Source organism: Palaemon carinicauda, chromosome 8 (assembly GCF_036898095.1).
Source record: "Palaemon carinicauda isolate YSFRI2023 chromosome 8, ASM3689809v2, whole genome shotgun sequence".
Lineage (NCBI taxonomy): Eukaryota > Metazoa > Arthropoda > Malacostraca > Decapoda > Palaemonidae > Palaemon > Palaemon carinicauda.
In genome coordinates, this window is record NC_090732.1 from 38,135,550 (window position 1) to 38,162,708 (window position 27,159).

Here is a 27,159-nt window from a genome sequence, read left to right on the forward strand (position 1 = left end):
TGCTTCCGGTGGGAGGAAGACTCCGCCAATTCCAGGATCGTTGGACCTTCGATCCCTGGGCACACAGCATCGTCAAGATGGGTCTAGGCTGGAGTTGGACTCAACCACCCCCACCTTCCAGCAGTTCTTCCAACAATCAACCCCCCTTCTGGAAGAATATGTCCTAGATCTCTTGAACAAGAAGGTGATAAGGAAGGTAAAGTCCACCAGGTTCCAAGGAAGACTGATTTGTGTCCCCAAGAAAGACTCCGACAAACTCAGAGTCATTCTGGACTTATCCCCCCTCAACAAGTTCATAGCGAACGACAAGTTCAAGATGCTGACTCTTCAACAGATAAGGACCCTTCTGCCTCAAGGTTCCTACACGGTCTCCATAGACCTGGCGGATGCCTACTGGCACATTCCAATGAACCATCACGCTTCCTCCTACCTAGGATTTCGACTCCAAAGGAAAAGCTACGCCTTCCGGGCCATGCCCTTCGGCCTCAATGTGGCCCCTCGGATCTTCACAAAGCTGGCGGACGCCATAGTACAACAGCTCCGCCTCCGAAACGTCCAGGTGATGGCCTACCTCGACGAATGGCTAGTCTGGGCTCCATCGCCCGAGGATTGTGTAAAATCTTGCAACAAAGTCACCCAGTACCTAGAACACCTGGGATTCAAGATCAACGAGAAGAAATCTCGCCTCTCTCCAGCTCAGAAGTTCCAGTGGTTAGGAATCCAATGGAACCTTCAGTCACACCGCCTTTCCATCCCCCAGAAGAAAAGGAAGGAAATAGCAGGGTCTGTCAAGCGACTACTGAAATCCAAACGAATTTCAAGACGCCAGCAGGAACGAGTTCTAGGCTTTCTACAGTTCGCCTCAGTAACAAACCCAGTGCTTCGTGCACAGCTAAAGGATGCCGCGGGAGTCTGGAGACGTTCTGCATCCATCGCTCGAAGAGACCTCAAGAGACGGCTCCCAAACAGACTTCGACTTCTCCTCAAGCCGTGGTCGGAAGCAAAGGCCCTGAAAAGGTCCATTCCTCTTCAACACCCTCCTCCATCACTCAACATCCACACGGACGCTTCGCTGGAGGGTTGGGGAGGTCACTCCCACCAAAAACAGGCTCAAGGCACCTGGTCTCCCCTGTTCAAGACGTTCCACATAAACATCTTGGAGGCCATGGCGGTCCTTCTAACTCTGAACAAATTATCCCCGCCTCCCTCGATCCACATTCGTCTAACCCTAGACAACTCGGTGGTAGTTCGTTGTCTCAATCGCCAAGGCTCAAGATCGCCCCAGATAAATCAGGTGCTTCTCCCAATCTTCCGTCTGGCAGAGAAGAAGAAGTGGCAACTGTCTGCAGTTCACCTACAAGGATTCCGCAACGTGACAGTGGATGCTCTATCTTGAACAAACCCGATAGAGTCGGAATGGTCTCTAGACGCAAGATCATTCTCCTTCATCTCTCACCAAGTCCCAGAACTTCAGATAGATCTCTTCGCAACGAGCGACAACAACCAACTTCCTCGGTATGTGGCCCCGTACGAGGACCCCAAGGCAGAAGCAGTGGATGCCATGTCACTGGACTGGAACAGATGGTCCAAGATCTACCTGTTCCCTCCCACCAACCTTCTGCTGAAAGTCCTCTCCAAACTGAGAACCTTCAAAGGGACAGCGGCCCTAGTGGCTCCCAAGTGGCCCCGGAGCAACTGGTACCCCCTGGTCCTGGAGCTGCAGCCCAAGCTGATCCCTCTCCCGGGCCCAGTTCTCTCCCAACAAGTACAGAAGTCGACTGTCTTCGCTTCATCATCGAAAATCAAGGACCTTCATCTCATGATTTTCTCTCCCTAGCCGCAAAGAAGAGGTTTGGGATCTCGAAGAAAAGTCTGGACTTCCTAGAGGAATACAAGACCGAATCCACGAGACGGCAATACGAATCATCCTGGAGGAAATGGGTCTCCTTCGTCAAGACAAAAAATCCTAAGGAAATCACAATTGATTTCTGCATGTCCTTCTTTATTCACCTTCATGGACAGGGATTAGCAGCCAATACGATTTCAACCTGCAAATCGGCCTTGACCAGACCAATTCTGTATGCCTTCCAAATTGATCTGTCCAGCGACATCTTCAATAAACTACCGAAAGCATGTGCTCGCCTACGTCCAGCACCCCCACCGAAACCGATCTCCTGGTCATTAGACAAGGTGCTCCATTTCGCCTCCAACTTGGATAATGATTCATGCCCTCTCAAGGATCTGACTCAGAAAGTTATATTTCTCTTTGCTCTTGCTTCGGGAGCCCGAGTCAGCGAAATAGTGGCATTATCAAGAGAGGAAGGGCACATCCTGTTTACCGATACAGGAGACGTTACCCTCTCCCCTGATCCGACGTTTCTCGCCAAAAATGAATTACCCACCAAAAGATGGGGCCCCTGGAGAATATGCCCCCTGAAGGAAGATGTCTCTCTATGCCCAGTAGAGAGCCTCAAGGTCTAACTTCGCAGAACTTCGAACTTTGGTGGAGGCCAACTCTTCAAAGGAGAAACATCGGGCAGCGACCTGTCACTGAAACAATTAAGAGCGAAAATCACCTACTTAATTCGCAGAGCGGATCCTGACAGTACACCCGCCGGTCATGATCCTAGGAAAGTTGCATCATCTCTGAATTTCTTTCAGAGTATGGACTTTAAAAGCCTTAAAAACTTCACAGGCTGGAAGTCCTCGCGCGTTTTCTTTAAACATTATGCGAAACAAGTGCACAAAGTCAAACATTTTGTGGTAGCCGCAGGTAGTGTTATGAAACCTGCACCTAACTCTGCATAGAACAGTGAGTTACTTGGGACTCTAACTCTTCGGGTGCCTATGTTGACCCTCGAGCGATACATAGTGATGTCGAAAACACTTAGTGCTTTTATAACTGTTCTTATCCCAGGTGAAATGTCATAGTTGTTACACAAGTGCCGCATGCCCTGAGCTTATGTTCCTCGAGAACGAGTGCCTACTAATAAACTTGAAATTCCTTTTCAGATTCAAGAGCAAGTCTTTATTACTATGTACATTATAATTACTGTAAATGAACTTTACTTATTGCTGCAATTCATTTAATTTCTGCATTTGTGAAATAAAATTTCTATTTTATTACCTGTGCGTCTCAATCAGCTCCTACTTACTATGAAATACATGCCTGTCATAGTTTTATTATCCCCTTTTCCTTATGGTTATGGAGAAATTAAGATACTAACTCTTAATTTATATTCACTCTGATTATGTAATGTTCCAATACGAATACTTACTCTTCATACCCTGGAGATGAATCACCCTTCTCAGCACACAGTGCCCAACCACCACTGGTCTGCTTTTCAGAATGTTCCTATACGAATGCCAAACATTCAGCTTCGTCTCCAAGTTCTTCAAGTTCTTCTATCAGGGTGAATAGCCCTTCAATACCACTTTGACGTCGGCATGGCCCGTGGGAACTTCACTGCCAAGGGGGGCAGGATGATTCTTCCCTACGGTTCTTTTACCAAGATTACTATGCTATTTTGTCAATGCCTTGGCACTTACTAATAGGGGAAAATCTACCACGATACATTGATTCTCTGGTATTCTTCCATCAGGACGCCATGGCTTGAGCCCAAAAAACGGATTTTGAGCAAAGCGAAAAATCTATTTTTGGGTGAGATAGCCATGGCGTCCTGATGGACCCTCCCTGCTACTTCGTCCAGTTTTTAGGTCCCACCCTGCTCTGCTGTATCATGGTGATCGGCAAGCAACTGGCTTCAGGATAAAGACGGACGTGACGTCATTTAAGCAATGGCGCCCGTTTGTTTACGTCTCGAGTACCAGAAGTAGCCACGAATGAGATTAGCTATGGAACGGCTCCCAGCTATTCTCAGCCCTTACACACCGAAGCATTAACTCTGTTCGGGGTGTAGATAGCTATGTGGCGCGTTAATACATGCGTCCCCTGTTGATATACGATGTCTTAAAGGGAAACCTTTAGGATACTCGGTCCAGAAGTTAGAATTCTGTGATAACCTGTGGTTAAATTCTCTGGGAATATCTTAGTAGTTATTTACCCAAGGAAGCTACCAAAAAGGAACCTTCCATCAGGACGCCATGGCTATCTCACCCAAAAATAGATTTTTCGCTTCGCTCAAAATCCGTTATATCATCATCATCATTACCTCCTCTTACAATATATATACATATATATTATATATACACACAAAGGCACTTCCCCCAATTTTTTGGTGGTAGCAGACATCAAACAAAAGAAAAAAAGGGGACCTTTCCTCTCTACGTTCTTCCCAGCCTGACAAGGGACTCAACCGAGTTCGGCTGGTATTGCTAGAGTGCCACAGCCCACCCTCCCCCATTATCCATTAAATATATATAGATATATATATATATATATATATATATATATATATATATATATATATATATATATATATATATATATATATATATATATATATATATATATATATATATATATATATATATATATATATATATAACGAGCCATTCTCTTAATCTTCTAATCCATCTATTATCTGTTATTTTTATTAAATGTCCTACCCATCGTATCCTTTTTTTCTTGCATGTTAGAATATCCTCTACTTTAGTTTGTTCTTGCATCCATGTTGCTCTTTTTCTATCTCTTAGTGTTATTCCCATCATTGATCCTTCCATAGCTCTTTGAGTTGTAACTAGCTCATGTTCTAAGGCTTTAGTAAGATTCCAAGTTTATAATGCATAAGTTAATACTAGAAGGGCCATCTGACTAAATACGTTTCTTTTAGAAAAAGTGACGTATTAAGTTTTCATAATCTCATTTCATTTACCAAAAGCTCTCCATCCCATGCTTATCATTATTTTAATTTTGGTCTCATGTCCTGGGGAAACACTAACTGTCTGTCCTAAGTACGTATATTCATTAACAATCTCTAGAGGTTTGTCCATAACAATTGTCTGTCTCTGCATTTTCATTGAACATTAGCTTAGTCTTATTCATATTTATTTTCCACAAAATAAGATACCTGTGCATGCATATCAGCAAAGTATCCAACTGCATTTAACTCTTTTCCATCAACAACCACAAGCCCAAGGTCCAGCTGAAATAAAGGAAAATTTATCAGCAAGTTTTCTTAAAAAAACTGTTTTCATACATACATACATATACCAAAGGCACTTCCCCCAATTTTGGGGGGTAGCCTATGAAAACATTTTTTTTTTTTTTAAACTGTTTTCATAGGCAAAATTAATTAGTATAACAAAAGGATACAGTATACAATTTTTCAACTGACAAAGAATATACGCATTTCTGGCTTTACAATAAATCATACCTAATATTACCCTGATCAAGATTGGTGTAGTAGCAAAGAAGGTTGTCAATGCAGAAAAGTAATCCGGGGAATAATGAAAGATATTGATAACACTATCATATGCATTTGCATATACTGTACAGTAGTACCTTGGTATACATGTTTAGCATGTTCAGAGAGCAAGCTCGTAACCCAAAATGCAACTTTTCCCACAAGAAATAAATGGGATTCCCTCAGTGCGTTCCATACATTCATAAATACACATAAACACTATATGTAAAATATTTTTAATGGTAATTATTGAGTAATTCATAATTCATAACAACAGAAATGAATACAAAATCATTCAAAACTAAAAAGAGAAATAACATTGTACAGTACTGTAAAACAATTTAACTGGCATGGAGATTAGATGAAAAAGTCTACATGGCAACATTCCATCCTGATCTGATTAGGCCAGGGCACCAGACGCCTGTTGAGATACTACCGCTAGAGAGTTATGGGGTCCTTTGACTGGCTAGACAGTACTTCACTGGATCCTTCTCTCTGATTAGGGTTCTTTCTCTTTGCCTACACGCACACCGAATAGTCTTGCCTACTCTTCACAGATTCTCCACTGTCCTCATACACCTGACAACACTGAGGTTACAAAACAATTCTGCTTCACCCAAGGGGTTAACTACTGCACTGTAATAGTTCAGTAGGTACTTTTCTCTCGGTAAGGGTAGAAGAGACTCTTTATCCATGGTAAGCAGCTCTTCTAGGAGTAGGACACTCCAAAATCAAAACCATTGTTCTCTAGTCTTGGGTAGTGCCATAACCTCTGTACCATGGTCTTCCACTGTTTTGGGTTAGATTTCTCTTACTTGAGGGTATACTCGGGCACACTATTCTATCTAATTTCTCTTCCTCTTGTTTTGTTAAAGTTTTTATAGGAAATATTTATTTGAATGTTGTTACTGTTCTTAAAATATTTAATTTTTCCTTGTTTCCTTTCCTCACTGGGCTAATTTTCCTACTGAAGCCCCTGGGCTTATAGCATCCTGCTTTTCCAACTAGGGTTGTAGCTTAGTAAGTAATAATAATAATAATAATATGTTATTTTCATTAGTAAAATAAATTTTTGAATATACTTACCCGATAATCATGTAGCTGTCAACTCTGTTGCCGACAGAAATCTACGGTCGGGATATGCCAGCGATCGCTATACAGGTGGAGGTGTACACAACAGCGCCATCTGTGGTCAGGTACTCCAGTACTTCTTGTCAACACCACCTCAATTTTTTCCTCGGTCCACTGGTTCTCTATGGGGAGGAAGGGTGGGTCAATTAAATCATGATTATCGGGTAAGTATATTCAAACATTTATTTTACTAATGAAAATAACATTTTTCAATATTAATCTTACCCGATAATCATGTAGCTGATTCACACCCAGGGTGGTGGGTGGAGACCAGCATACATGTTAACAAAGAAGCTAAGTATCCCGTATTTTATTTTATTAGTTATTCAAAAATAACATAAAATAAATAAGTACCTGGTAAGGAAGACGACTTGAACCATTACTCTGCCTTTATTAAGTACGTCTTCCTTACTGAGCGTAGCGGTCCTCTTAGGATGCTGAACGACTCTTAGGTGCTGAAGTATAAAGGGCTGCAACCCATACTAAAGGACCTCATCACAACCTATAACCTCGGCGCTTCTCAAGAAAGAATTGACCACCCGCCAAATCAACAAGGATGTGGAAGGCTTCTTAGCCGACCGTACAACCCATAAAAAGTATTCAAGAGAAAGGTTAAAAAGGTTATGGGATTATGGGAATGTAGTGGCTGAGCCCCCGCCTACTACTGCATTCGTTGCTACGAATGGTCCCAGGGTGTAGCAGTTCTCGTAAAGAGACTGGACATCTTTGAGACAGAATGATGCGAACACTGACTTGCTTCTCCAATAGGTTGCATCCATAACACTCTGCAGAGAACGGTTCTGTTTGAAGGCCACTGAAGTAGCCACAGCTCTCACTTCATGTGTCCTTACCTTCAGCAAAGCAAGGTCTTCTTCCTTCAGATGAGAATGTGCTTCCCTAATCAGGAGCCTGAATTAGTAATAAACTGAGTTTTAGACCTTGGAAGAGAAGGCTTCTTGATAGCACACCATAAGGCTTCTGATTGTCCTCGTAAAGGTTATGACCTTTTTAGATAGTACCTAAGAGCTCTAACTGGACAAAGTACTCTCTCCAGTTCGTTCCCCACCAAGTTGGACAGGCTTGGGATCTCGAACGACTTAGGCCAAGGACGTGAAGGAAGCTCGATTTAGCAAAAAACCGAGCTGCAAGGAACATGTAGCCGTTTCAGATGTGAAAACTATGTTCCTGCTGAAGGCGTGGATCTCACTTACTCTTTTAGCTGTTGTCAAGCACACGAGGAAAAGAGTTTTAATGTGAGGTCCTTAAAAGAGGCTGATTGGAGAGGTTCAAATCTTGATGACATAAGGAACCTTAGGACCACGTCTAGATTCCAGCCTGGAGTGGACAACCGACGTTCCTTTGAGGTCTCAAAAGACCTAAGGAGGTCCTGTAGATCTTTATTGGTGGAAAGATCCAAGCCTCTGTGGCGGAAAACCGCTGCCAACATACTTCTGTAACCCTTGATCGTAGGAGCTGAAAGGGATCTTACGTTCCTTAGATGTAACAGGAAGTCAGCAATCTGGGTTACAGTGGTACTGGTTGAGGAAACTGCATTGGCTTTGTACCAGCTTCGGAAGACTTCCCTTTTAGACTGATAGACTCTGAGAGTGGATGTCCTCCTTGCTCTGGCAATCGCTCTGGCTGCCTCCTTCGAAAAGCCCCTAGCTCTTGAGTCTTTCGAAAGTCTGAAGGCAGTCAGACGAAGAGCGTGGAGGTTTGGGTGTACCTTCTTTACGTGAGGTAGACGTAGAAGGTCCACTCCTAGAGGAAGAGTCCTGGGAATGTCGACCAGCCATTGCAGAACCTCTATGAACCATTCTCTCGCAGGCCAGAGCGGAGCCAACCAACGTCAGCCGTGTCCCTTTGCGAGAGGTGAACTTCTGAAGTACCCTGTTGACAATCTTGAACGGCGGGAATGCATACAGGTCGAGATGGGACCAATCCAGCCGAAAAGCATCCACGTGAACTGCTACTGGGTCTGGAATCGGAGAACAATACAACGGGAGCCTCTAGGTTATCGAGGTAGCGAACAGATCTATGGTTGGCTGACCCCACAGGGCCCAAAGTCTGCTGCAAACATTCTTGAGAAGGGTCCACTCTGTGGGGATGACCTGACCCTTCCGGCTAAGGTGATCTGCCATGACATTCATATCGCCCTGAATGAACCTCGTTACCAGCGTGAGCTTTCGATCTTTTGACCAGATGAGGAGGTCCCTTGCGATCTAGAACAACTTCCACGAATGAGTCCCTCCCTGCTTGGAGATGTAAGCCAAGGCTGTGGTGTTGTCAGAGTCCACCTCCACCACCTTGTTAAGCTGGAGGGACTTGAAGTTTATCAAGGCCAGATGAACCGCCAACAGCTCCTTGCAATTGATGTGAAGCGTCCTTTGCTCCTGATTCCATGTTCCCGAGCATTCCTGTTCGTCCAAAGTCGCACCCCAGCCCGTGTCTGATGCGTCAGAGAAGAGACGGCGGTCGGGCTTCTGAACAGCCAAAGGTAGACTTCCTTGAGAAGAAAGCTGTTCTTTCACCACGTGAGAGTAGATCTCCTCTCTTCGGAAACAGGAACTGAGACCGTCTCTAGCGTCATGTCCTTTATCCAGTGAGCAGCTAGATGATACTGAAGGGGGCAGAGGTGGCGTCTCCCTAACTCGATGAACAGGGCCAGCGATGAAAGTGTCCCTGTTAGACTCATCCACTACCTGACTGAGCATCGGTTCCTTCTCAGCATGCTCTGGATGCATTCTAGGGCTTGGTAGATCCTTGGGGCCCACGGAAAAGCCCGAAAAGCTCGACTCTGAAGATCCATACCCAGGTAGACAATGGTCTGGGATGGGACGAGCTGGGACTCCTCAAAATTGACCAGGAGGCCCAGTTCCTTGGTCAGATCCATAGTCCATCTGAGAATCTCCAGACAGCGACGACTTGTGGGAGCTCTTAAAAGCCAGTCGTCTGACGGAGCCGGACACAAGATCATGGTGCTGCTGCACAGTCTGTGAACTGTCAACCATGGGGAAGCGAGGAAGTACAGCGACAACCCGAAGCTGTCTAGACTGTCTGGGTCGTACAGACAACTCCTTATCGGGTTGCTGAGGTTGCCGCACTGCGTCACAACAAGTCACTTCTGCTGGTTGTTGAACGTCTTCCCAGTGACACACTGACTCCGTAAACAAAAAATCCTCTAACAAGGACTAAGCTTGGACTGCATGTCTTGCAACAAAGCTCAAGGTCTATGGGAGCAGGTGTGGTAACAGACGGGGTTGGCGACTGAAGTGGAACCATTACCCTCCCTGGAAGCATGTAATGCTTAAATAAAAGTCCATAGGAGGCTAAGCAGCTAAAGGCTCCTCTCCAAATGACAGAGTCCTCAAGGGAATATCAGAAGGAGGGAGAATAGCACTTTCTCATCTACAGGAACCATATCCGAGAAAAGCTAAGTTCTCTCAGTGAGGGTTTCACTGGTGCAAAAGCAGCAGACCAGAAGGCAACGTTATGAAACTGCTTGACAGTCTTGTGAGTTGGCAACAACCAAAGATGTGTGACTGAGGAGCATGCGGTAAGGTATGCAGAGCATGCTGTATGCAGAGCATGCTGTATGTAGAGCATGCTGTAAGGAAAGCAGAGCATGTTGCATGGCGTGCGGCTTATGCTGCATGGGATGAGGCTCATGCTGCATGGGATGAGGCTCATGCTGCATGGTATGAGGCTCATGCTGCAAGGGATGAGGCTCATGCCGCATGCGTTGAGGAGGATGCCGCATAGTATGAGGCTCCTGCCTCATGGGTTGAGGCGGTTGCCGCATAGCATGAGGCTCCTGCCTCATGGGTTGAGGCGGTTGCCGCATAGCATGAGGCTCCTGCCTCATGGTTTGAGGAGGATGCCGCATAGCATGAGGCTCCTCATAGCATGAGGCTCCTGCCTCATGGGTTGAGGAGGATGCCGCATAGCATGAGGCTCCTGCCTCATGGGTTGAGGAGGATGCCGCATAGCATGAGGCTCCTGCCTCATGGGTAGAGGAGGTTGCCGCATAGCATGAGGCTCCTGCCTCATGGGTTGAGGAGGATGCCGCATAGCATGAGGCTCCTCATAGCATGAGGTCCCTGCCTCATGGGTTGAGGAGGATGCCGCATAGCATGAGGCTCCTCATAGCATGAGGCTTCTGCCTCATGGGTTGAGGAGGTTGCCGCATAGCATGGGGCTCCTGCCTCATGGGTTGAGGAGGATGCCGCATAGCATGAGGCTCCTCATAGCATGAGGTCCCTGCCTCATGGGTTGAGGAGGATGCCGCATAGCATGAGGCTCCTCATAGCATGAGGCTCCTGCCTCATGGGTTGAGGCGGCTGCCTCATAGCATGAGGTTCCTGCCTCAAGAGTTGCGTCTGCCTCAAGGGTTGAGGAGGTAGCTGCGCAGAGAGAGGCTCTTGCCTCAAGAGTTGAGGCGGTTGCCGCATAGCATGAGGCTGCTGCCTCAAGGATGGAGGAGGTTGCCGCAACGCATGAGGCTCCTGCCTCATGGGTAGAGGAGGTTGCTGCAAAGCATGAGGCTCCTGCCTCAAGGGTTGAGGAGGTTGCCGCATAGCAAGAGGCTCCTGCCTCAAGGAAAGTGGAGGTTGCTGCATAGCGCTGGTACCTGGCAACTCCCAAAGCGGCAGCTCACGCATGGAGGCAGGAGGAGCCTCAACATCATACATCTGGCAGGGTGGACTGCGCAGAGGTGGAGGAGCGCTCGCAGGAGGAGGTGTGCTAACCTTCTCTGCCTGAAACTCCTGCATCAAAACCGCAAGCTGAGACTGCATTGTCTGCAGCATAGACCACTAGGGTCTATGAAAGACAACAACAAACGGAGCTACTGTCCGTTGAGACTGAGGGTCTAAAACAGCTGGTGCGGCAACAGACGGAGTTACTGCCTGTTGCGGTACCACCTTGCCTCTCTGGGAGGTGTGCAGTTGTCGTACTGCAGCAAGTCCGAACTGACCAGTGCTAATGGCTACACCTAGGAGTTGGACTTGCGCGGAAGGGACCGACTTGCACTTAAAAGCTGCAAGATTTGGTCCATGGTTTCTGCGAGAAACCTCTTCAGCAGACGAGGAATAAATGGGCTCTCTCGTCTTTGTGTGGGTGGGGTGATCACGTCGGCTACGTGAGTGGTTACACCCGAAACCACGGAGGGAAACGTCTGTTCATCGATCAAGGCCTGATGAACCCAAAAGTCCTTCGACGTTACTTCTCCCCTGGGCTTGGGAGCTTGTAAGAGGTCCCAGACTAGGCGAACAACTGGCACGAACAGACGAACCCTCGAACGCAACACTGTAACACTGCGCTTATCACTTTATCACTTTTGATTTTCTGTTTGCACTTATTTCACTGAACTCGAAACTTTAAGTGGTTTGTACCTGAAACACGCAATTCTATCCTTCATTAAAAGTTAGTAATCGCGAAAACAGTATTACAATGTAACAGAAAAACATAATGAAAGATAAATAATTCAGTGGCTGGAAAAGAGACTAAACACTAGATCAAATAAACTACGTTTAAAATCTCTCACCGCAAAAAGCCTGGGAACAAGAATAAAACTCTAGAAACGTTTACCTTCTTCCCCTAAAGAGACTAGGGAGAAGAGCAAAAACGATAACAACGTTACCCGCTTGAACGAAACGTTTACCCTCCTCTCTCTCCCTCCGTCTCTATCTCTCTCTCTCTCTCTCTTTTGACTTAGAACCTGAGAGATGAGCCCAATTATATATATCGTTAAAACATATTATTGTTAAAGGAAAAAAACTGAAAGATTTCCCAAATAAAAAGTTCCTTTATTAGAATTAAAACCATTTAAGCTAAGAAAGAATGAACAAAACGCTAGAATCGGTTTACTCTTACTGCAACGTGAAACCGTGAATCTCTCTCTCTATCGTAACGATAGAGCGCAAGTTGAACGTTCTGAACGTCAACAACTGCAGAGACAAAACAAAACGTTAGTTCAACTTTGAAAACAGTACGAGACTATCAAAGAAATTCTTTCAAAAACATTAAAAAAGCATAAAATGTTAACAGGTAAAAACGAAATGACGGGCTCAATGTTAAATAACTTCGGTTCCAAGAAAAGACCGCCTACTATTAGGAAAGGTCGTATTTTGTTAATCGAAGAGGCCTATAAAAGGCGGAGAGATATAAAATAAATCTATAACTTTGTTAAGCAAAATTAAGAAAGAGTCTATACTCTCTTCGACACCAACACTTCCGACTAAGGGAAGGGTCGGCCATTTAAAAGTGAAAGAGTGTTCATACTCTCTTCGTCAACAAAATTAAATCAAATTAATTCCAAAAAACTTGCTAAGCTAATGATAAAGCTTCCTGAATAGCGAAGGCTAAACTCTAGAGCAAATACATCACCAAATCGTGAACAATAACTCCAGAATCAACAGCGTATCCATGTAGGTCTAGCCGGAGGCACGACAGGAAAAATTGAGGTGGTGTTGACAAGAAGTACTGGAGTACCTGACCACAGATGGCGCTGTTGTGTACACCCCCACCTGTATAGCGATCGCTGGCGTATCCCGACCGTAGATTTCTGTCGGCAACAGAGTTGACAGCTACATGATTATCGGGTAAGATTAATATTGAAAAAATAATAATAATAATAATAATAATAATAATAATAATAATAATAACAGTGAAGAGCGTCCGTGTCATTTCTCATGCGAGCATGATGATCTACTTATGTGCTGTTGTGATAGATGGGTAGATTGAAGCCACCCTGTTTGTACATCCTCCTGAACTGGCACACTGGGATGAAAATATTGATCTCAAGAATGCAACAATCATGACTGCCAGTACGTCCATCCAATGGGCTGCTATTGCACATATTCCAGCTGGTCTTCCCAGTTGTCTTAATATGTTATTTTCATTAGTAAAATAAATTTTTGAATATACTTACCCGATAATCATGTAGCTGTCAACTCCGTTGCCCGACAGAATTCTACGGGAGGGATACGCCAGCTATCACTATACTAGAAGGGGGTGTACTCACAAGCGCCACCTGTGGCCAGGTACTACAGTACTTGTTGTTGACGCCACCTCACTTTTTCCTCGGTCCACTGGTTCTCTATGGAGAGGAAGGGTGGGTCAATTAAATCATGATTATCGGGTAAGTATATTCAAAAATTTATTTTACTAATGAAAATAACATTTTTCAATATTAAACTTACCCGATAATCATGTAGCTGATTCACACCCAGGGGGGTGGGTGAAAAACCAGTGTACAAGACTAAAGGATAGCTAAGTATCCCGTATTTCATATAATCAGTTATCCACAATAACAATGAAATAATAAGTACCTGGTAAGGAAGTCGACTTGAACCGTTACTCTGCCTTTAATAAGATCGTCTTCCTTACTGAGCGCAGCGTTCCTCTTGGAAGGCTGAATCAACTCAAAGGTGCTAAAGTATACAGGGCTGCAACCCATACTAAAGGACCTCATCACAACCTTTAACCTCGGCGCTTCTCAAGAAAGAATTGACCACCCGCCAAATCAACAAGGATGTGGAAGGCTTCTTAGCCGACCGTACAACCCATAAAAAGTATTCAAGAGAAAGGTTAAAAGGTTATGGGATTATGGGAATGTAGTGGCTGAGCCCTCGCCTACTACTGCATTCGTTGCTACGAATGGTCCCAGGGTGTAGCAGTACTCGTAAAGAGACTGGACATCTTTGAGATAGAAAGATGCGAACACTGACTTGCTTCTCCAATAGGTTGCATCCATAACACTCTGCAGAGAATGGCTCTGTTTGAAGGCCACTGAAGTAGTCACAGCTCCCACTTCATGTGTCCTTACCTTCAGCAAAGCAAGGTCTTCTTCCTTCAGATGAGAATGTGTTTCTCTAATCAGAAGCCTGAATAGTAAGAAACTGAGTTCTTAGAACTTGGAAAAGAAGGTTTCTTGATAGCACACTATAAGGCTTCTGATTGTCCTTGTAAAGGTTAAGACCTTTTTAGATAGTACCTAAGAGCTCTAACTGGGCAAAGTACTCTCTTCAGTTCATTCCCCACCAAGTTGGACAGGCTTGGGATCTCGAACGACTTAGGCCAAGGACGTGAAGAAAGCTCGTTTAGCAAAAACCGAGCTGCAAGGAACATGTAGCCGTTTCAGATGTGAAAACAATGATCCTGCTGAAGGCGTGGATCTCACTTACTCTTTTAGCTGTTGTCAAGCACACGAGGTAAAGAGTTTTTAATGTGAGGTCCTAAAAAGAGGCTGATTGGAGAGGTTCAAATCTTGATGACATAAGGAACCTTAGGACCACGTCTAGATTCCAGCCTGGAGTGGACACCCGACGTTCCTTTGAGGTCTCAAAAGACCTAGGGAGGTCCTGTAGATCTTTGTTGGTGGAAAGATCCAAGCCTCTGTGGCGGAAAACCGCTGCCAACATACTTCTGTAACCCTTGATCGTAGGAGCTGAAAGGGATCTTACTTTCCTTAGATATAACAGGAAGTCAGCAATCTGGGTTACAGTGGTACTGGTTGAGGAAACTGCATTGGTCTTGTACCAGCTACGGAAGACTTCCCCTTGAGACTGATAGATTCTGAGAGTGGATGTTCTCCTTGCTTTGGCAATCGCTCTGGCTGCCTCCTTCGAAAAGCCCCTAGCTCTTGAGAGTCTTTCGAAAGTCTGAAGGCAGTCAGACGAAGAGCGTGGAGGATTGGGTGTACCTTCTTTACGTGAGGTAGACTTAGAAGGTTCACTCCTAGAGGAAGAGTCCTGGGAATGTCGACCAGCCATTGCAGTACCTCTAAGAACCATTCTCTCGCGGGCCAGAGCGGAGCCAACCAACGTCAGCCGTGTCCCTTTGTGAGAGGAGAACTTCTGAAGTACCCTGTTGACAATCTTGAACGGCGGGAATGCATACAGGTCGAGATGGAACCAATCCAGCAGAAAAGCATCCACGTGAACTACTGCTGGGTCTGGAATCGGAGAACAATACAACAGGAGTCTCTAGGTTATCGAGGTAGCGAACAGATCTATGGTTGGCTGACCCCACAGGGCCCAAAGTCTGCTGCAAACATTCTTGAGAAGGGTCCACTCTGTGGGGATGACCTGACCCTTCCGGCTGAGGTGATCTGCCATGACATTCATACCGCCCTGAATGAACCTCGTTACCAGTTAGCTTTCGATCTTTAGACCAGATGAGTAGGTCCCTTGCGATCTAGAACAACTTCCACGAAAGAGTCCCTCCCTGCTTGAAGATGTAAGCCAGGGCTGTGGTGTTGTCAGAGTCCACCTCCACCACTTTGTTAAGCTGGAGGGACTTGAAGTTTATCAAGGCCAGAATAACCGCCAACAACTCCTTGCAATTGATGTGAAGTGTCCTTTGCTCCTGATTCCATGTTCCCGAGCATTCTTGTCCGTCCAAAGTCGCACCCCAGCCCGTGTCTGATGCGTCCGAGAGGAGACGGCGGTCGTGTTTCTGAACAGCCAAAGGTAGACTTCCTTGAGAAGAAAGCTGTTCTTACACCACGCGAGAGAAGACCTCCTCTCTTCGGAAACAGGAACTGAGACCGTCTCTAGCGTCATGTCCTTTATCCAGTGAGCAGCTAGATGATACTGAAGGGGGGGGGAGGTGGAGTCTCCCTAACACGATGAACAGGGCCAGCGATGAAAGTGTCCCTGTTAGACTCATCCACTACCTGACTGAGCATCGGTTCCTTCTCAGCATGCTCTGGATGCATTCTAGGGCTTGGAAGATCCTTGGGGCCGACGGAAAAGCCCGAAAAGCTCGACTCTGAAGATCCATACCCAAGGAGACAATGGTCTGGGATGGGACGAGCTGAGACTCCTCAAAATTGACCAGGAGGCCCAGCTCCTTGGTCAGATCCATAGTCCATTTGAAAATCTCCAGACAGCGACGACTTGTGGGAGCTCTTAAAAGCCAGTCGTCTGACGGAGCCGGACACAAGATCATGGTACTGCTGCACAGTCTGTGAACTGTCAACCATGGGCAAGCGAGGAAGTACAGTGACAACCCGAATCTGTCTAGACTGTCTGGGTCGTACAGACAACTCCTATCGGGTTGCTGAGGTTGCCGCACTGCGTCACAACAAGTCACTTCTGCTGGTTGTTGAACGTCTTCCCCGTGACACATTGACTCCGTAAACAAAAAATCCTCTAACAAGGACTAAGCTTGGACTGCATGTCTTGCAACACAGCTCAAGGTCTATGGGAGCAGGTGTGGTAACAGACGGGATTAGCGACTGAAGTGGAACCATTACCTTCCCTGGAAGCATGTTATGCTTAAATAAAAGTCCATAGGAGGCTACGCAGCTAAAGGCTCCCTCCAAATGACAGAGTCCTCAAGGGAATATCAGAAGGAGGGAGAAAAGAACTTTCTCATCTACAGGGACCATATCCTAGAAAAGCTAAGTTCTCTCAGTGAGGGTTTCACAGGTGCAAAAGCAGCAGACTAGAAGGCAACGTTATGAAACTGCTTGACAGTCTAGTGAGTTGGCAACAACCAAAGATGTGTGACTGAGAAGCATGCGGTAAGGTATGCAGAGCATGTTGTATGCAGAGTATGCTGTATGCAGAGCATGCTGTATGTAGAGCATGCTGAATGCAGAGCATGCTGTATGCAGAGCATGTTGTATGCAGAGCATGCTGAATGCAGAGCATGCTGTATGCAGAGCATGTTGTATGCAGAGCATGCTGTATGCAGAGCATGCTGTATGTAGAGCATGTTGTATGCAGAGCATGCTGAATGCAGAGCATGCTGTATGCAGAGCATGTTGTATGCAGAGCATGCTGAATGCAGAGCATGCTGTATGCAGAGCATGCTGTATGCAGAGCATGCTGTATGCAGAGCATGTTGTATGCAGAGCATGCTGTAAGCAGAGCATGCTGTATGTAGAGCATGCTGTAAGGTAAGCAGAGCGTGTGCATGGCGTTTAACATCTCTCAGAAATTCCATGACCAGTGCTAGAGTGCTTTATGCATGCTTGCATGGGGTTTTAATATCAACATAATATTTACCTTACATTCATAACTCATGATTCATATTTTTGCCATATTTTGCGATATTGTTAAAAATATATTGCAAGGAATACAAATATATTTTTATAAGTAATACAAATAACCTCCATTATCATAATGTTTGAAAATGGAGGTAAGGAATGCTGAACAGCAGAGTCAGAACGAGCTGGAACAACAATAGTTGTGGTTTCCTCTTCAAGACTCTGTTGAGGGAACACCTGAGGCTCAGTCTGCAAAGGCTGATCAAAGGAAGTAGCAGAAGGTAGGCGCATGGGTGGAGGAGGCTGACTCCTGGCATGAGTGGCTGAACTCAAGGGTTGCGCTTGCTGAGTGGTTGGCGGATGCGCAGTAGCAAGTTCCTGAGGAACGAGTTGAGGTTCCTGCGGTGTGAGCTGAGAGCGAAAAGGTAGTGGCTGCGCAGAACGCAGTAAAAGTCTCGCAAGTTGAGGCTCCTGAGGCGCAAGGCTAAGGTGTTGAGGTGCTTGCCTTGAGGGGGGTTGAGCTCGCTGCAGCGAGAGCTGAGGAGACTGACTCATGGATGGGAGAGGTTGTTGTACCTCAAGCGAGTGTTGCCTCACTGGTGGAACAGCAAGTGGAAGCGGAGGAAGAGAGGTATAAGCCTCCTGTTCCCATTGCTGAGGTTGCCTTAAGGAAGGCGGAGGGAGCTGCACACCACTGGGATCAGTAAACTCATAACGTGGCTCAACATCGTACGCCTGGCAGGCGGTACTGCGGTCAGGCGGAGCGAGCGCAGGCGGAGGGAGCGCAGGCGGAGCGAGCGCAGGCGGAGCGAGCGCAGGCGGAGCGAGCGCAGGCGGAGCGAGCGCAGGCGGAGCGAGCGCAGGCGGAGGCGCAACCTTCTCAGCCCGACACTCACGCATCAAGACCGAAAGTTGTGACTGCATGGACAGCAGTAGAGTCAACTTGGGGTCGGCAGACACTAAGGTCTGCTGAGGTAAAGCCTTAACAGCAGAGATCTGTTGCGGCAGCACCTTACTCCTCTTAGGCGGAGTGCATTCAACTGATGACTGAGGAGAGTCAGAGCTAACCCAATGACTGCATCCGGGTTGAACTCTAACTTCGTACGTCTGGCATAGGTCTGGACTTTACGTTTAAGAGGTCTTGAGACCTGAGACCAGCGTTTTCTCCCCTAAATTTCTTCTGCAGACGAGCAAAATAAGGGCTCAATCGTCTGCGGGTGGGAGTGACGGTCTCGGTAAGACACGCCCGCAACCACCGAGGATACTTCTGTGCGCCGATCAAGGCCTGCTGAACCCTTTTGCCCTTCGACATTGCTTCTCCCCTGGGCTTGGGAGCTTGCAAGAGGTCCCGGACTGGGAGGACGACTGGCGCGCACAGAAGTACCCTCACGCACAACACTGACACACTTTGCGCTAATCACTTATCACTTTGATTTTCTGTTTGCACTTATTTCACTGAACTCGAAACTTTAAGTGGTTTGTACCTGAAACACGCAATTCTATCCTTTCTCAAAAGTTAGTAATTGCGAAAACAGAATTACAATGTAACAGAAAAATCTAATGAAAGATAAATAATTCAGTGGCTGGAAAGAGACTAAACACTAGATCACTCTAGAAACGTTTACCTTCTTCCCCTAAAGAGACTAGGGAGAAGAGCAAAAACGATAACAACGTTACTCGCTTGAATGAAACGTTTATCCTCCTCTTTCTCCCTCCGTCTCTATCTCTCTCTCTCTCTCTCTCTCTTGACTTAGAACCTGAGAGAAGAGCCCAATCATATATATCGTTAAAACATATTATTGTTAAAGGAAAAAATTGAAATATTTCCCAAAATGAAAAGTTCCTTTATTAGGATTAAAACCATTAAGTTAAGAAAGAATGAACAAAACGTTAGACACGGTTACTCTTACTGCAACGTGAAACCGTGAAAATTCTTTCTCTATCGTAACGATAGAGCGCAAGTTGAACGTTCTGAACGTCAACAACTGCAGAGACAAAACAAAACGTTAGTTCAACTTTGAAAACAGTACGAGACTATCAAAGAAATTCTTTCAAAGACATTAAAATAGCATAATATGTTAACAGGTAAAACCGAAATGACGGGCTCAATGTTAATTAACTTCGGTACCAAGAAAAGACCGCCTACTATTAGGAAGGTCGAATATAAACAAATATAAAAATTAATTTTAATAAGTTTATAATAAAAGGAAGTTAATCGAAGAGGCCTATAAGAGGCGGAGAGATATAAAATAAATCTATAACTTTTGTTAAGCAAAATTAAGAAAGAGAGTCTATACTCTCTTAGACACCAACACTTCCGTCTAAGGGAAGGGTCGGCCATTTAAAGGTGAAAGAGAGTTCATACTCTCTTCGTCACCATAAATAATCAAATTAATTCCAAAAGCTAACTAAGCTAATATAGAAGTTTCCAGTATAGCGAATAGCTGCAAATTTTAGAGAAATACTTCACCAAACCGTGAACAATACTCCAAAATCATAGGCGTATCCAAGAACGTCTTGCCGGAAGCACGACAGAGGAAAAAGTGAGGTGGCGTCAACAACAAGTACTGTAGTACCTGGCCACAGGTGGCGCTTGTGAGTACACCCCCTTCTAGTATAGTGATAGCTGGCGTATCCCTCCCGTAGAATTCTGTCGGGCAACGGAGTTGACAGCTACATGATTATCGGGTAAGTTTAATATTGAAAAACGTACAGTATGTATGCAAATAGGTAATCCGTAGTTAACCTACCAGTACAGGCACATTTTTTTTCTAGTTCTAAAGTCCTATTCACCCTAACACTGTTACTTTTCATTTTTCTTCTTCAAAAGCTTTCAACCATTTCCCTTTCTACAAAATACCTAATGACTTTGGTCTTTCCCCTCTATAAAAAAATGATAAAAAAAAAGTTAATCAGGATCCATGTCTAATTTTCTTTAACATAAGCCTAGTTTAAAAATTAATTACACACACATACACAGAAGTTATTACTGTACATAATTTATTATTCATTGAGACATAGCTAAGTCATATAAAACACTTGAAGCATATCAATTTGAGACTTGCTGATAGTTATTTCATTACACTGGAGAAATTTTTTGCATCGCGGGATGCACATGAGGAGATAAATTTTCACTCATAGATCAATACAATGTTCATATACCAATTTGAAATTTCATGGACGTATACCGATTTGCTTGTATTCCGAGTTACTCAAATTAAACTATTACTAATATAGAACTGTCTTTAAATCTGTATTGTACCATGTAGGGACACATTACCAGATGAATTCAAACTAAATTTCTTTAACATCAGAACTTACAGTAATAGACAAATAAACATTAGTACTTACTGTATTAAAAGTTAGCCTTGTACCTTTATTACTATCTTTTACCAATACAGCTGTACAAGTTTCATAACTTGATATAGTAACTGTATGTGTAACAGCTGATGAAAACTGTAAAATTAATTAAATCTACAACTGAGACCCTATGTCCAGTATGACTGTCTATTCAGAAATATCAAAATTAAATTCTAATAATAAAATAAATTTTTGAATATACTTACCCGCTGGTTATATAATGGCTAAAGTCCCTGATGCCTCAGTAGAAAATTCAAAATGATCCGAGAAGATCTATAAGGTCTCTATTTAATAGATCCAATCTTCTGCGTCTGAAGACAGCTGCCTGCATACTCCTGTACCCTTTGATGGTCGAGGAGGAAAAAATGTGTTTTCTTCTAAGGTCTATGAAGAAATAGGCCACTTGTGTTAGAGTTACCAAATGAAGAGCCCGCTTTACCTCTACACCACTCCATAAAACACCCTAATTGAGTTGGAAAACCTTGAGGCAAATGTCCTTTGTAAAAGCGATAGCCTCAGCTGTCTCCTTCGAAAAACCCTCTAGATTTTAGGGGTTTTCCGAAATACTGGAGGCAGCTAGACCTAAAGCTTGATGGTTTAAAATAAAGCGTTCGTGATCCTGACACGGGGAAAAAGATTGATGACATGGTGAAGTTAAGACCTGATTGTGTGTAATCAGCGAGTGTTCAACAAACTTTAAGCCAAAGCTTGACACGAGGGAGCGTTAGCTGCGAGGCCAGAGAGACGCGAAGGAGAAACAATATTCTGTTTATACTGCTGTGAGAAGAAAAGACTTGACTGTATGCGTCTAGCATGCGACCATAATGTCGCATGTGCTTGCATTGCCGTAAGGTGTCAGCGTGCTGTATGCGTTCACCTTGTCGTGTGGATACAGCGCTCCGTGTGTGTCCCGCTTGTTGTAAATCTACAGTGTGGTGCATGGAGGCGACAGCATAGCGTCCGGTCATTGACGGAAAGACGTAACTGTTTGCCGAGAGTTGTCCGCGTGTAGCATGCGTCGGCATGAGTGATAGTCGCGTGTCCCGCAGGCCGCGAAAATGGGACAACTTGTTGAAAGGATCAACTTTGACTGTCAGCATCCAACATACGATCAGACTGGCGTCTGCGTCTGTGACTGCGTGAGGGAGAGACCAGAACTTGCGTCTGTGTCTGCGTGACGTCTGCCGTAAGAGAGAGACCAGACTGCTACAAGCACCCGCTCTGACGCTTCTTGTAACACAAGCATATCTCTGCGAGGAAGCGTTACTAAGCATAGGAGAACTATGCCTTCTGACACTAATCGGAAAACCATTTCTTTCATCTATGGTAGTCCTTAGACTCTTTTAGGAGAAAATTTTCTCCACCCCGAGAATCGTAAACGCTAAACAGATGGAATAGACCTCTTTTAGCTCAGACCAAATCTACACTCGCGGGGTAGCGAGTGTGCCAACTCAAGTGTGGGCGAAGGCAGGGAGAGAACATCAACAGCAGTCCTGTGAGCAACCTGGGAGAGGCCCTATGACATTTCAACCACGCCTTGTGCGCAAACTGAACGTATCCAATGCTGAGAGATACCGTCAACAGTAGTCGCTAGACCTCAGAAGAAAGTAATAGACATTTCCCCAAACTGGGGAAGGAGAAGAAGTGTGAACAGAAGCAAACTGAGCACCTTTTCCCCCGAAGAACTGTGTGTCTTACACGATTCTGGTGCTAACACGTCGCTTTCTTCCGAAAAGAAAAAACTTCCGGCGAACATTAGTTACTGCAGGATAAGTTATTAGAAAACATACGACTCCTGAAAGGTCTTGGACATATTGATTGGTGACTACCAAGTCTAGGTTTTGCGTCCTTCGATGAGGACAAAGTCTTTTCTCACTGAAAGTGCGTCAGATTCCAGAGGAAGAGCTAGGATTGTATGTGACTTGTCTGACTTCCGCTTTTCTCGCGGAAGAAAAAACACACTCGATTGCTCCTGTTTAAGCATCAAAACACGCCTGCTGTGAGGGTAAGTTCTGTTCGCGTGCATACATGACGAGTAACTTCCTAGTCTGATAGACAGGGAAAACGTAGAACGTCATTCTCGTCAGGGAACTACATTCTAATACGCAGAAAACAGTTACAAGATCCATGATACCATAGCGATGACGAACTGATCGCTTCAAGACATTGTAACTTCGCTCTTTTCAAGATACTATGTCACATGGTTGTGATGTCATAGCTCGACAATCGTTGGCGAAGAAAAGAGCATTATTTCATCATTCCAAAGTGGAGTAGGAACGTCTTGGACTGCATCAACAATATCGCTCGGCGGAACAATTGTTTAATGCACAACGTCCGCGAAGCACCTCAGTCTACCGACCTTCCTTCTCCCAAGGGTTGGAACGTAAGGAAGAAGTATAGGACTAGGGACAAGGTGAACACAAACAAACACCTCCTTCTGAGCACTGCGCTATGTTTACGAGTCACTAACAAGAGCGGTTTAAAAACATAATACATTAAATCATAAAAGATCTGCCTGTGGTGGGAGATATACTTTTATGTTCTATTCTCATAAAGGCCGTAATGCTCTTTCTGTTGTTGCAACTGCAAGCACTGCACCAATTTCTACAGTAAGGTTCGTTATTTTTCTGAGAATGATTTAATGTTAATTCATTTATTTATTTTACCATTAATTTACTGGGCTATCGTTCCCTAAAAGAGCCCTTTGGGTTAAAGCATCTTGCTTTCCCAACTAAGATTGTAGTTGGCTAGTAATAAAAATAAAATAAAATAAATAGCGACACCATCAACTCAACTAGCGAAAACTCTGAAGTCGGAACGAGGAGTAGCAGGTAAAAATATGAGGGAAACTTTAGAAAAATTCTCATGAGTTTCTGAAAGATATTCCCTTCCTTTTACAATCTCTATCCTAGGAAGAGAAGTCTTGATTCTTAGGAATCCACTCCTTATGATACTGAATTCAGACCTCAATACTTAGAGGTTTTAATTCTAGTTCTCCCAACCAAGAGTTGGCCCAGCAGGCCTTGGTCCAAAATTATAATATCTTTCTAGTTAAGATTTATTTCTTAATATAGTGTCTGGAGCAACAATAACTCAACACTAGACGGTCATGGTCAGGTAGACATCAAAGTCTATTGTCATAGGTAGCGAAGCGTCCACCCTGACGCTGAAGCGTCCACACTGATGCTGAAGCGTCCACGCTGGCGCTGAAGCGTCCACACTGGCGCTGAAGCGTCTGCACTGGCGCTGAAGCATCCGCACTGGCGCTGAAGCGTCCATACTGACACTGAAGTGTCCATACTGACACTAAAAGCGTCCACACTGACACTGAAGCGTCCACACTGACACTGAAGCGTCCACACTGATGCTGAAGCGTCCACGCTGACGTGGCGCTTTGCTCCATTCCGTTGATGTTCTGTTTCCGTTGCCGCACCGTTCCGATGATGCTTCGCCGGCTCTGCTGCCTGGCGAACGTCGGCGCGTCTGGATAGACTAATACTAGGCGCTATGAGCAGTTGGTTTGCGTTGAGCAGGTAATCGAAGTAATGCATCCACTTTCTCCCACCATTGAACATTGTGGTTGGTAGGCCGCCTGTGTGACAATGAGTCCTCACCGTTAAAGACACGTCACCTGTGCGACCGTGTCAAAGACCGGAATCAAGACACCCAACCGCACTGTTAACAGCAGGCTGAAAAGACTGCATAAACAAAGATAGATGCTGTTTCATGTCTAACTGCAAAGATCAAGAATCAACCTTAGGTGAAACGTATTCAGCATTATCTTCGTCGATCCATAGCGCTTGCCACTGTCGAGAGACGACACCCATCAGGTGGAGGTGGCGGCACTGCGTCCGCGCCGCATGAAACGTAACACACACAGAACGAATGTAATATTGTTTTCAGCTTAGCGCCTTTGAAAACACTAATACCTCGCTTTATCTATAGCGAGGGTGAGCGTTCTGGTGATCGACAGAAAACGTTCGAGAGGACTTCAGTTTGGGTCATAAAAGACTGTAACGCCTGGTTACCCTCTCGATCCCTTTCGCCGTTCAACTTAATTTCTCCCTTGGGTCCGGGAGCTCGACAGAGGTCTAAGGCTAGGATAACGACAGGTCCGAATAGAAGCACTCTCCACTGAATAAAATTCACTGCACAATTTATCACTAAAAAATTTGCACTTTACTCTTTGGCACAAAGATAGTTTCATAATTACCTGAAAACCAAAGTATACGCTCTCTCAAACGAAATGAACTCCGTAGGGAGAGACTTATAATTTTGTCACTGGACAATAGTCTGTTTGTACTGTTTGAATGGGAATGCAAAAGTACCAAATCCCATATAAATGTAACAAAATATTAAATATCAAATATTAACTTAATAGATATATTTTTAAATTAAAATAAACCCTTAAATTAAGCGGTTCCAATAAAAGACGAATCATCACTCGCACCATTGGAACATCTATAAATAATATACGAACAATTTTAGTATTCCAAAAACCGCCAAGGCAACAACGATACATAGAATCCTGCGCTACATCGATTGTAATGAATACTGCATCGTATAAAATAAACTGAACTGTAACTTCTTTTAATCTCTGACTAAGGAAAAAATACTGAAAGGACCAATTAATTGCAAAATAAGATGTTCCTTTAATATAGTACAACTTAAAACTTGAGAAGTAAGAAGAATGTACTATTCATAAAATCGCTACAATATATTGTAATATCGTAACAATACTGACTACTGCGTAACAAAAATAAACTGAACGCTAGTTAATCTTTTCAAACAGATCGAAGATTATCTAAAGAAAACTATTAAAAGGATAAAATTTTCTCAAAATATAAAAAGATGGAAACGGCTCATCCGCAACGGCGACCCCATATAAAAATGGGAACCAGCTGGGAAGAAGAAGAATTCTTTTGATTTAATTTATAACTTAATACTTTAAAAGTATATTCACTTATATTCTTTGTAAAAAGCAAGACAGACTTTTAACCTACGGGAGAGGCTGTGACGTCATCAATGGACGAAATGTTTACATTTCGCCCCTATGCTTTCGTGAGGTTTAAAATAGGTTGAAAAACCTTCTAACCCTACCTTTTAAGTTAAAAATACATGATCACAGATCAAATAAAACAAATATATGAAAGCCAAAACTCAAAAACGTTAATACATCACCAAATAACGTTCAAATAAAGTAAAAAAACGAGAGAGAATTTCCAATAAAACAGCCAGCTATGGCCGGCAGGAAAAATCTGAATTGGTTGAGTATAGTTCTACCTGTAGTACCGCGAGGGCGCTGGGGTACATATCTGCGCTAAGCCGCGTGCGAGATTTTTTATTTCCCGCCGAGGCGTCAGGGACTTTAGCCATTATATAACCAGCGGGTAAGTTTTATATTTGAAAATTTACTTTATTGGCCTAGCTAATTCAAGATATTGATTCACCTTGTCTCATTATCATCTATATCCTGACAAAAATTAATAACTAATATTTTACCTGTGTTTTCTCATTTTCCTTCATTTAAGACTAAAGACATCCCTGAGTAATGTAAGAATGTAAACATACACTTTTACCTACCATAAACTGCAAGATACTTACATATATAAAAAAATTACCTAATACGAGAAATCAAAATGCATAACAAAATTAATCTGAATCGCACTCCATCTCAGAACTTTTCTGGTACCCAATTTCCTTTACTTTCCTCTCAGAATATGGCAGGATGATGGCAGTATGGTGATCCCTCGAAAGGGGTAGATAGCAGCCAGAGAGAAAAATATTCTTTATTTTTATTTTGAGGTTGTAAAGTTGGTATTTCAGATTTGATGGCAAATCCATATTCAAAGGTAGGATTCATGGAAACAAAATTAAGTATAATTACACTCACTTTTATATTCCCTACATTACAGGGACATAATAAAAAAACTCACCTTAGCTATCAATACTCCCAAATTCACAAAATGGCCATATCCATTTGCATAAGAAAATGGGTGAAACTCTGCTTTCTGTATTGGATATTTAGAAGCTATAAACAAGCCACTTCCTGAAAACAAATAAGAGGGGCTTCAGCATAATTCCCTTATGTATACATGAAAATAGTGTAAATTGCTGTCTTACAAAGCAAAGCTTTTATGCTGTTTTTTTCCAATATAGTACTTCACTGAATTATTAATAAAGCCTTGAAAATGTAAAGAATGAGAAAATATAAAGTCATAGTTATTGTACTGTACTTTATTTCAACCTTTAAGGTATCCAGCACTGTACAGTGAACTGTTCTATGCTTTAAAAACAATTAGT

At 44.0% G+C, this 27,159-nt stretch overlaps 1 protein-coding gene across 5 annotated transcripts in view; it reads right to left on the reverse strand.

Moving 5' to 3' along the window:
* LOC137645707 (sphingomyelin phosphodiesterase 5-like) overlaps positions 1–27,159 on the reverse strand; it is a 184,096-nt gene that overhangs the window by 59,220 nt on the left and 97,717 nt on the right. For all 5 annotated transcript variants that reach the window (XM_068378572.1, XM_068378569.1, XM_068378570.1 and 2 more), the window contains 2 exons: positions 26,793–26,905; positions 5,031–5,105 (listed from right to left, as the gene is read on the reverse strand). In XM_068378572.1, the coding sequence (XP_068234673.1) occupies positions 5,031–5,105; positions 26,793–26,905 (188 nt within the window). The remainder of the gene's footprint in view (positions 1–5,030; positions 5,106–26,792; positions 26,906–27,159) is intronic.